The sequence below is a fragment of the Chroicocephalus ridibundus genome, chromosome 8 (genome assembly GCF_963924245.1).
Source record: "Chroicocephalus ridibundus chromosome 8, bChrRid1.1, whole genome shotgun sequence".
Classification (NCBI taxonomy): Eukaryota; Metazoa; Chordata; class Aves; order Charadriiformes; family Laridae; genus Chroicocephalus; species Chroicocephalus ridibundus.
In genome coordinates, this window is record NC_086291.1 from 47907562 (window position 1) to 47918917 (window position 11356).

The 11356-nt window shown below is 42.9% G+C and overlaps 1 protein-coding gene across 4 annotated transcripts in view; it reads left to right on the forward strand.

The window, feature by feature from the left end:
- Nucleotides 1-11120, forward strand: part of XYLT1 (xylosyltransferase 1) — a 204800-nt gene extending 193680 nt beyond the window's left edge. For 3 of the 4 annotated variants that reach the window (XM_063343929.1, XM_063343931.1, XM_063343932.1), the window contains one exon: nt 3290-11120. In XM_063343929.1, coding sequence (XP_063199999.1) covers nt 3290-3612 — 323 coding nt within the window. In that variant the 3' untranslated portion in view covers nt 3613-11120. The remainder of the gene's footprint in view (nt 1-3289) is intronic. The other variant, XM_063343930.1, reaches the window with a different exon arrangement.
- Nucleotides 11121-11356: the final 236 nt, after the last annotated feature.

Below are 11356 nucleotides of genomic sequence, written 5' to 3' on the forward strand. Positions count from 1 at the left end.
AAGAACAAACCCACACAAAAATGCTGAAATCCCAGCCTGTGCGGCTGACTACAGGCTGTGTATTTAGCCCAGAGAAGCTATACCGAGAGAAGTCAGTTGAGAAATGAAATGCTCTTCCAGACAGAAGAGCAAACAAAAACGGGGGACAAAAATAACTTATTTTTAAAAAAATATAATTTAGAGTCAATGGAATATATTTTGCATTGATACATGTCCTCCTGAAGTCAAAGGGCAATTTGGATGTGTTTGCTGGCAGAAACATCTGGCTTAATGTCTGCAATTCAGCTAATTTTGAGTTGGTTGCTCTAACTGTACAGATTTAAATGTCTAAACACACATCTCAGAGACAACCCTTACATTCTTTGTTATTTTTTCGTGAGCAAGGACTGAAGTGTCAGTGCTTTAAAAGCATGACCTGTAGCTCCAGCCTCCTTTTATACAGTATTTCAGGGCACTGTCCCTCTCCTGTCCCAGCCTAGTGAGTTACAGAGTCGTGATTATATTTATTTTTTTTTCTTTAATGCAAAGACGAGTAGCCCGCGTCTCCCATAGCTTGGATGAGCAGCATTCTCCCTACTTTCTCCTGTGAACTTTTTAACAAAGACGTGGAGGCTCCAGGAGAGGGTTCTGTGTTGAATCGTTAGCGTTTCCTATCAATTAGTACACAGCTCTGCACTCAGACTGCTCTTACCCAGCCCTTTCTTTACAGGACGTGCAGACACCTAACCTGGGGTGTTGGTTCTGCTGTGGGGCCAAGCGATCCCCTGCCAGTACCGTCTCAGGGTTTCACCAGGTGTCTCACAGCAGAGAAGCACATTCGCTGTGTGCAGCGGTAGCCCTTAACACACTGAAAAGCGTCGTTTTTTGTTGTCAGTGCTGTCCTCAGCAGCCTTTTCTTTTCCTATCTGCTGGTAATATTTGTGTGTTGCTTTTCGAAAAAGTGTATCTTTGGTCCCATTGAAGACGTTCTGGAGCAGAGCACAGTGGTCACGTGGTGGTGCAGACCAAAACAGCACATCCGACACAATTACAGCAATAGCAGACTGGAGGAATTTGAATTCGTTGAACGTGCTGAGGTTATCGCCCTTATTTTAGCAAAAGCAGCCCGCGGATCTTAAACAAGGGTCAGAGAAAAAGATGATCTCCTGTTGCGTTGCCAGCACTGGGTTCTACAGTTTCTGTAGGTTCCATTCATTCCAGTCCTGATAATCCACCAAGTCCTGCAGCCTGGGACAAGTGCGAGGCTGAGCCGGAGAGAGGAGCAAGTTCTGTTCCATCCTGTTATTTGTCTGAGAAAAGGTCTCTCTTGTTCCATGCACGAAACACATGCACAACAGGCTTTAATTCAGAGAGCTCTCTGAATTGCCTGTCTCAATCAGATGATCCTGCTAGTAATGCCAACTCTTATTTGTTTTGTGATTTTTACTTAGAATGTTCTTATTTAATTAATATGTTGACAAACAGTCTTCCATATTTAATTGCTTCCAAAGGAGGAAATTTAATCATGTGTACTTGTTCTGTTTCTTAAACTGCAGTGCTCTGGCAGAGCAGGCTTCTGACACATGTGCATGGAATAAACTCATTTTGACTAGAGGTTATTGTGGATATCTACCATTTAAAATAAAAAGAGGAGTTTAGATGAATGCAGCAACAGTTAAGTGATGTATAATGGTGATGGGGATGTGCTGAACTAAATTAATTGCGGATTTGAAGTAATGGACTTGCACAGTATTTGACATTAAAGACTTTGTAAATGTAATAGCAAAGCTCCAAGTAAATGTCCCTTTTCCCTCTAAATAAATGTACTGATTTATTGCCAGGCCCGAGATACTGTCCTCCGCATGGAAGAAAGGACTCAGTGTCAGGCCGCAGTGCAAGCAGCAGGGACATGTGGAAGGAATTGTAGCCGTGAATATGTAATTCCTGGCCTCTAAACGCTATCTGAGCATGGTGGCTTTCCTAGCCTGGAGCGCCCTGAATGGGCCCATTTTGTGTTCTAGACAGTGTGTACATTGGCAGAGCTCAACAGCTTCTCTGTGCTGCCGGAGCGCGGATGCTGGGGAAGTCACAACAGAAAGAAATGGTTGAAAATTTACTCCCAAGGCACACAGTGGGCATTTTGGAGGGTCCTGTTCTGATTTTATGAGCAGCACCTTGGTCCCTTCTCAGACCTTAAGAAATCAGCTGGCCTTAGATGAGGGCGGTTTGACCCTCAGTGTCCAATTCAAGGTCTTTGAAGGCATTATCACAGCCTGACAGTGATTTTTACTGCAATATTACACATTTGGGGCAATGTACTGCATTTTGCTGAGGTAGAAGAGTTACTGTAAGGAAAGCAACCACAACACAAAGAAAAGTGTCATTAGGAAATGGTTGTGATCCATTGTTCGGCACAAAATCTTGAAATATAATTGTCATTAGAGACTACTTTCCCAGCAAGACTGGAGCACTTCCAGGAATGATGCTGGGGCTACGCATACCTCGTTACGGGTCCGGTCTGTCCAAGGCCGTGGAGTTGTCCTTCCAGTGCCAGGAACGGCACCACCCGGTTTTTGGAGGCAGATTGAGCTGACAAATGTTGAGTCTTTTTCACAGCAGGGCAAGGTTCATCAGTTTAGAAAAAAAACCAAGCTGAGATCTTGGCTCTTCCTCCTAGAGAAACCAATGATAGCAGTTGATGGTCTGATGGGGGCTGCAGCCTTCTCACACCCAGCGTCCTTGAACTGTTTCCCAGTTTCAAAGCACAACCTTCCCTGGGTGTCCACAGGGGCAACTTCAGCTGCACGGGGTTCATCTCCTAGGCTGCTTCTGTGGCAAAATTAGCTTCTCCTGCATGCTAAATGGGTTTCTCCTGAGAAGGAGCTGCGTGTTCATCAGGCTCCAGGTAGAGACAGCAGCTCGTAGCTGGGATGCCCTTGAGGTTGGGCCTGCCTTTTTGTTGTGCTGTGCCTAACAGCTCTGTGCCACGCTGGGTGTCCTACAGCTGTGGGGACACCGGTTGTATGTGATGATAATACGGATGACACTACTTTCAGCCTCGGTGCTTCACCTGCTCTCGCAGCGCTTGCAGGGTTAGCACCATGGTGAGTGGAGCTCATCGTGGTGAGCACGAGGAGCTGAAGAGCTGAGCACAGCCGGTCGTCCTCGGGATGCCGTGTGTCCTCAGTGCTGGGCAAACGGACTGTAGCACACCACTAACTTTGGCCTTTTTGTTTGCTGTACCCTTAGATCCTGAAGGTTGGGTTTGTGGCTAATGCACTGATTGTTGGGTTTACTTCTGCATTTCCAGAGGAAGCCATGAAGCATCACAGCGGGCCTCCGAAAAACGCGTACATGGAGCAGAGCTTCCAGGGCTTGAACCCTGTCCTGAATATCCCCATCAGTGCTGCCCGCGTGGAGCAGGCCAAGAGGAACGCGGGGCTCGTGGGTGCCCAGCTGGAAGCCTGGGTGGACTCTCTGGTCGGCAGCGTCTGGTCAGCTGTGGACATCTGCAGTGCCGGCCCCACCGCCTGCCCAGTCATGCAGGGCTGTGCTCAGACAGCCTGGAGCTCCCTCAGCCCGGACCCCAAATCCGAGCTGGGCCCCGTCAAACCCGACGGTCGCTTGAGGTAGCATCCGGTACGCTCTCCTCCGGCATAGGTTTTTAAAAGGGAATTTAACCTTGCTCATGTGTGAATCTCGCAACAGGTTTCAGAAACCTAAGGGAACATTATACTTTTTTTGTTACTTATTGCAATATAATTAATTTAAAAAAAAAAAAAAAAAGAGCTCTGACAAGGCCTTTGGCGCTGCCCTCTCCATCAGCTCTGTCAGGAGCAGCTTCGGTCGCCCCGCAGCCTCTGCTGCCCCGTACGTCCCGGCCGTACCACACTACCTCGGCGGGTTTCGAAACAGTAGCAGCAAGCCATGGAGAGGGCAGTGAAGGAGCAGCTGCCAAAAGTGTTTTTTTAAAAATAAATTTATCTGTACTTCTGCTGTTTCATAGGCTTTCATTATTTTGCTACCATGAATAAATCACAGCAAAATTCCCTTTACTTACCCTTCCTGGGGAGGTGGGTTACTGCAGGCTGGAGCCTGTATGGCTGCATTACCTCACGGAATGTGAAATAATTATGGTACACCCTCACTCTTTTTTTTTTTTTAATAACACAAACTAATTCTGGACTCAGCTGATGTCTGTTGTTGTCCTAGTTAGAGAAAATGAGCAAAAGCAGAAACTTTCAGATTATTTTCAGAGATTTCTTAGACTAATTTCATTATAAACTTTAAATGGAAGCAGTGTTTTGCTACATTACTCTTTTATGTCTCATCTAGTCAGGTTCAGGGTCTGGATACTAAGAGTAGTAGTTTAAAGAACAAAGAAGCATTTTGGATTTCAGCCCTTTCAAATCTGCAGGTTTTTTTCCAAGCCCGCCAGCACCTAAGCATTTTCGCAGATTCCCAGTACAGCCAGTGTGTACGGTGGGGGTGGCTTCTGATTTATCCGCTCACACCCTTTGCTGATTTTGCTCCTGAGCTGAGCGTTGTCTCAGGCAGTGGAGTTGTGCAGAACCAGTAAAATGGTAAAATTGGGACCTATATCTGCAACAACACCTTTCTTCCCTAATTTGAGTAGCGGCTAGCAAGTCTTAACACTAATTCCCTCCCTTGATCTCAGATATGCCAGCTCTTGGTGAAGAAGGGTCCTTCTAGGCTTGTGCAGGGCATCTGGAAGGCCATGCAGGACATGGGTTCCTGACCAAAGCCACGAGCTGACGGTGAAGGAGAGCAGCGCCACGTTTCTCAGTGCTTTTACTTTATTCCGTCAATAAACTCTACCCTTCCCTGTCTTCAGAATTTCTAGCAGGCTGCAGCCTGTTTTAAATAGGCATCTTTTGCAACATTTAAAGCCGCCTTTTCTACAGTAGGAAAAAATTCATTTACATTCCAAGAACTTTTTAAAATATAGGTTTTTATATGCAAAGTCATCTCCAACTAATGCATTGTATGTTAGCATAAAACATGCACTTTGTTGTTGTTGCTGTGGTTATCTCATGTTGACAACGTAACCCAAAATGGCGATTAAAAGCTATTGGGTTAATTAGAAAAAAAAATCCAGTTGATGTAATAAAGTAAGGTATCTGTTTACCCTTCCGTGTGTATGGCTAACTTTCTGCTGCTGGGAGTTAAGCATCCACATCAGGAGGGAAACAGACCCTTAAATCATTCCGTAATCGCATCTCACAGAAAGGTTGAATTCCCTTTTAAACAACAGTTGCAAGATGATGGTAACACGCAGATCCCAGTGGCTTGTAGTATCTCTCTCGGTAGTATTGGTTTAAAGCTACTTGCAGTTTGCTTTGGACTTGAAATTGCGGTGTCAGCTGTGCTGGCATTAAGGCAGAGCATTGAAATGTTTATCTGGCACAAAAATGGACGCATAGAAGGAACAATTTAGGTATTTATTATTTATGTTTTAGTCAATGACTAATTAGTAGGTGCTGCTTTTGCAGCTTGACGATTACGTTATCTTACTAACTGAAGATGCCTTTATTAAGAAAAGGCCTTTCTCCCCTCACCTCCCTTTCTTTTTTTGTCTTGATTTTGACAGTCACGAGAGCCGTAGTTTTAGGAAAGCTTGTAGCAAGGAGAGCTGGTTGAAATATTTCAGTCAGAATAACGTTCCAGCTTTTCAACTGGCTCTAGAGGCAAGCATGTTTAAAACCAGGGCTGCCAACAGGTTTATATAATAGAAACACAGTGTTATTACTTACTCAATAGGGTATTTTTTAACAGTGCTTGTTTTTAATCTTACATTCCTTCGTGAAGTTCAAATTTTCTGGGGACCTCCGATCCTCACTGTGAAATCCAGGGCTTTAGTCACACTGATGCAATGGCAAATGTATGGTTCAAGCCCTGCAGATTTAACGAAGAACATCATATTTAGGGCACACAATAAAATTCATTAACAATCCTAGTCAGTTGTTGTTCTCAATTAGAGTACTGGGGTAGTCAGAAAATCTTCAGTCTGTCTTGTAGCTAAGCATATGTATAAGGGTGCACCCACACATGCAGATCACTTGGTTTTTAAATTTGATACTTTTTTCATTCTTAAGCAGGAATGTTTTTAAGTGCTTTGTTGGTAAGTTTTCATTATTAACTAGACCATCTTCTGTGGTTAGAAGAAAAATCTGCCACTTTTATCATTTAAAATATAAGGTGCAAATTATTTTGTTTTAGTACAAAAAAGGGAAGGAAAACAAACAGTTGCTGATATATCTATTTCCATTATATGCTAGGTTTAAAATATCTCAAAACAAAATTTACGTTAGTTTGTTTTCTGAAAGACAAAAAGAAATCTACACAAAGAAGTTTTGTAGCGAGCTGGCAATGCCAGTGCTGCTGTTAAAACATGTGATGCAAAACTGAAGAGACTGGTCCTGCAGTCCTTTCTCAGGCAAAACTTCCACGGAGTGCTCGTGCTGAGTAAGGACTGCGGAGGCAAGTCCAGCGTAACTAAAAGGTGTGACAGTGCGCTGTGAGTAAGTACTGTCTGTGGCTGAAGTCATCAAAGGATGAGCTGCCACGTTTGGAACATCTTCTGGGGGCAGTGTCAAGTTTTGGACCTAAATGACATCGTCTCCTACAGCTGTGAATATGCAGACACAGATACATAAGTTATATACGGGACACTGTGTCTGAGTTACAAAGTGCTGTAGTTGTGAAGAAAAACCATGGGAAGCACGGCTCTGCGTCAGGGGTCAGATGCTGAGGTAGCGCTGCTGGCCCCAGCATCCTCCTTAGGGGCTTCTCTTCTGAAATGGCAGCACCTGGAGCCTGTCATCCATATTCCATATTGTTAGAAGAGAACAACTTCACAGATCTTACATTTGGTGAAAAGGAGAATTCAGAGCAGGGACCCACGGCTCGTGTACAACAAGAAAGTTATGCGTCTTCATTTGACTGTGCAAGTGTTATTTCCCAGTCACACTGGCTAGTCCTTGTTGAATGGGACTCCAGCTGAAAGCCAGTTCTGATCAGAATCCCTTTACTCATTTAAATTCCCTGCCCATCCTGCGCGATAGCCATGTAACGCTTCTGTGATGGACCAGTATTACACAGAACAGGAGTGTGGCAAAATGCAGAACATCTACGTACGCGATTTAATGAGTTATGTCCAAAGTCAGTGTTAGCATTATGCAAACCTGTTTGTATGGTAATGTTAAACCATGAGGCCAATAGAAATAGCTCAAATTACAGCTTATTTTCAGATTTGTCCAGTTCTTTCTTTGATGGCATTTGGACATTGAGTAGTAATTCTTATATTTTCCTTTTCTGTTATTCAAGGTTTTTTTTAGACTTGAAATTATGTCTTCATTTTTTGTACTCTTGGCAAGGAGAGAATTGTAACAATTCCTTCGTGATAGCAAGTGTTATACAGGGAAGTCCACCTGTATCTGTTGTTAAGCCTTTGTTAGTGCTAAGCCTAGAGATACAGGAATGTGCATTCGTGTGTTACAAATGGACTTTCCTGGGTGTTGGCTTCAGTGCGCAATGCACGTACAGTTGTTTAACGGCATATTAACTGTGATCCTGCAGCGCCTTCAGAAGGACCAACTAATGTGTATTCACCTTCTGTCCATCTCCTACAGCACTAATTGCCATACTAATGAAGTCTCCATCACTCTTAGTTACAATTATTGTGAACAGAGTAGTGACGTCAGTGAATCAGAACTGGGATATTCTAAACCTGGCCAAAGGGAGAGATGAAGGGTAACAAACATTCTGAAACTTTGCAAAAGTTTGACACAATTACGCTGCAACAAAACTTCGAACAAACTGGGCGCCTTCTGCACAGCAAGGCTGAGAAACGCTGGTACCATGAGATCTCAGCTTTGATTTCCCAGATTAAAAAAAAAAAAAGAAACAAAAAACAGCCAAAAACAAGATCCAGATTTTTATTGTGGCCAGGCAATGAGGACAAACTTTCTGTTGATTTCTCTTGTTCTCTTTCATCACAGCCGTCAGAGAACTGCCAGCTTGCCACTGGCTATCACACCCTCCTCATTGTCTTCCCAGATCCCAAAGCTTCAGGAGTTGGCCACAGGAAACCTTGGCCGACTCCACGGCGTTCCGTTGAGCAGGAAGTTTCGTACTTGTGTGAGCCAAATCCCTTAGGCGTCTTCAAAAACCCTAGCTGCAGATCAAAAAGGTTTCCTTGTCAGAGCAGCCTTTAGTCAGCTCAGTACTAACACATGTGAAGGAGTCGTTAGAAGTGATAGCAATTATCTTTTCCTGAGTTTCAGGCGTGGGTATTTGACGTATATAATAGTAGGCTTGATTATTTCAGTAATGGAGTAAGACCGATGTGGTAGAAAGTGGCTAGTGGCGTTTCCCACTGTCCCTTGCTTGTGAAAAGATAATGATCCATATGTGCTTTTATTTCAACCACTCAAGGCCTCCAAGATAGTCTGAAGGATTCATAGGACATTAAACTCATATTGATGGGCAATTGAAAACATCATGTAAAAAAAAGTCTTTCCAGACCAAACCTTCAGGATTCCACCAAGACAGCGCCAGGGCTGATGCCCACAGAGGGGTAGGAGCGATGTGGCGTTGGAGGGGACAGGGCAGTGCCCTTTGAGGCGCCCAGCAGGCATTACTGAGAGCAGGGCTACCTGCAGAGCCCCAGCTGAGGGCAGGCACCACTGCAACGTGGCACAGAGGAGACAAAAAAATGTGAATTAGGGTTAGGGGCAGCGAGGAAGGTTTGTAAGGAAATACCTTTTTTCCTGTAGACTCTTCAAGAGTGAGCAAATGCTCTGATTTGTAACTCCCTTAGAAGGTGTTGAGTAGAAGAGACCGTCCTTTGAAAACCTTCACTACCACCGTCTCAGTAAGGGAAAGCAGAATCAGGCTGAGAGCATTTAAAATTGAGGCAACAAGATTTTTCAGCACGTGTTACCCAGGACCACGGCAGCATTACGCTGTCTGCTGTTAAGTGTGGCGTTGGCAGCGATTAACTCTCATGATGTGATACTGCAGGTACCATGTTGCTTTTGTTGCTGTATACTAACGGTAGCGTGTAGATCACTCTGCTCTTTGCTTCTGCCTTGGTTACCTTCTTTTGCTCATGGGTGCTATCACAGCCGCTACCTCACTGTGTCTGCAAACACGTTTACCTGATAACAACAAAAAAGGTACCAGAAATCTCCTTGAACTGAATGTACAATCTATGCAAATTCTCTTTCTTCTTCGTTAAAACATAGAAGTATTACTTGTAACCTTGCCAAATAAACAGCAAGATACTGTACAGGTGCCTCTGATAACAGAGTGACAATTCCAGGCGCGGTTCATTGCGCTGCATTTGTATATTGTAATGACTTGACTTGTCTTTGGGTCTGTTGTAATTAACACCCTCGACTGAGACGATAGCAATCTTTTGCTAGGGGAGCACCTTCAGTTTGCTGGGAATATTCCGGAGGAGGATGTCTATGGCATTTCATTTTATTTTCCTGCTTGCATCCAAAAGAAGGCACAGACCTGCTGGCCAAAAGTAGGATGTTGTTTCAGATTTTGCGTGGGTGAATCCTATCGGCTTTGGACCGCTCGGCGTCTCTTCCCATTGTGGCATCCAGTGTGTTGCCCCTTAAAGAAAGCCTTACTTTCATCCTTTCTAAATGTGGCCTTAAACTGTGTTAGGAAGTTAGGTGTTGTCTGTGTCTTGCTCACTTTTTCTGTTTGTTGTGGAAGGAATAAAAGGCACCTTGAGATTCTATTACAGCTCAGCTGTGTTGCTGTCAGCTTACACTTCGCAAATACAATAGAAATTGCTTACAAATGCAGTCTTTAAGGGAAGAAAATGACCTTCCCTTTGGGCAAAAGGAAGGCTCAGACGTTCATAGAAACCTTCGGAAATTATGAGCTCTGTCTTTTGCAACTCACTAGATAAGGAGGGTTGATTTAAATTACCTTCAAAGTACAAACTTAATAACTTTTAATTTATCTTCAGACTGTAACGGGACAGACTGCTCTCAGATGCACAAGACAAATTCTGGAGTAATTTCACTCATTTTGACATGACATAGTAGCATTTCTTTCAGATTTGTACTGGCAGCTGGGAGAAGATGTATCCTCTTAATGGTGTGGTCTTAAAATGTGAAGAACTCCACCACTTAGGGCCCGATTTTGAGTGATGATTGGGAATCTAACAGTGCACTTAGAGGAGTCTGTCTGTATCATCAAAGTCATAAATGCATTTCCAAAAAAAAAATCTGGATTTTGGAGCTTCATCCAAAGGTTGTCAAAATCAGCAGAAATGAAGAACTTCTGCTATCCGTTGGGTTTCTTTAATACTTTTCTCCATGGAGAACTGTTGTGTCTTGGTAGCACCAATATTCCCGGCAGGCTGCAGTGCTTTTAGGAACTCCAAATCCTGGCCTGTTTCAGTATTCAGATGTGGATACAACCCAAAGGCAACAGAAAAGGGGTTACGTAGAAAACAAGATTTGTGAAACAAAACCGAATTAATTTGAGTTAATGAAATGGTTTTTCTGACTTTGTCATTTTGGTTTTATTTTGGGTTGATTGGATTTTTGTATTGCCTAACATAGTCCATAATAAGTTATTCCTATCTGTCATTTTCAAAGACTGGTGGTAATATAGTTTTAAGAAATAACTATTTTGTTATAGATCATAATATGCATAAAACTGTACAGAAATATTTTGTAAGCTATTGAATAAGAAAAAAGAAAACCATGTATATACAGCAAAGTTTAAAAAAAAATTGGAAATTCAAATGGACACACTGAAAGATGTAGATATTTTGCTATTTATTTAAAGGAGTATTTTATGAGATATTGAAATGTCTTAAATTGACTGGTAATCAAAGTTCAAAGTCAGAATGCTTTTCTTGTAGTAGAATGTGATTTTCAGCAATTATTGCACTACCCGGTTTTGCACCCTTTTGTCTTTCATTTAGCAGAAAACAATGTGCCTTAGCTGTATTCTTTGTCAATGGGAGTTTGGTTTTTTTTGTCCGACAAAGCAAATTTTTTTGCAGAAAAAGAAATGGATGTATTAAATACTGTATTATACCAAAAACACTGCAGTTGTATATAAATGCTTTCTGTCATACTGTGTTTTCAGATGCAGAATTTTAAAATAAAAAAAAAAAAAGGCTGTCTTTAGGAATAGATGTGCACTTTGTATTATTTTTTTCCATCCCACTAATGTAAGTCTTTCTTTAAAAGAACTTTGCTGCTTGGTGATATTTAGGAGGAAAAATGGGACCAAGCGCTACCGATCTGTGATCCGGGTGCTGGTGCCAATACGCAGTTTCTCGGGCTCTGTTTCCCAGCCATAGCAATTCTGGGGA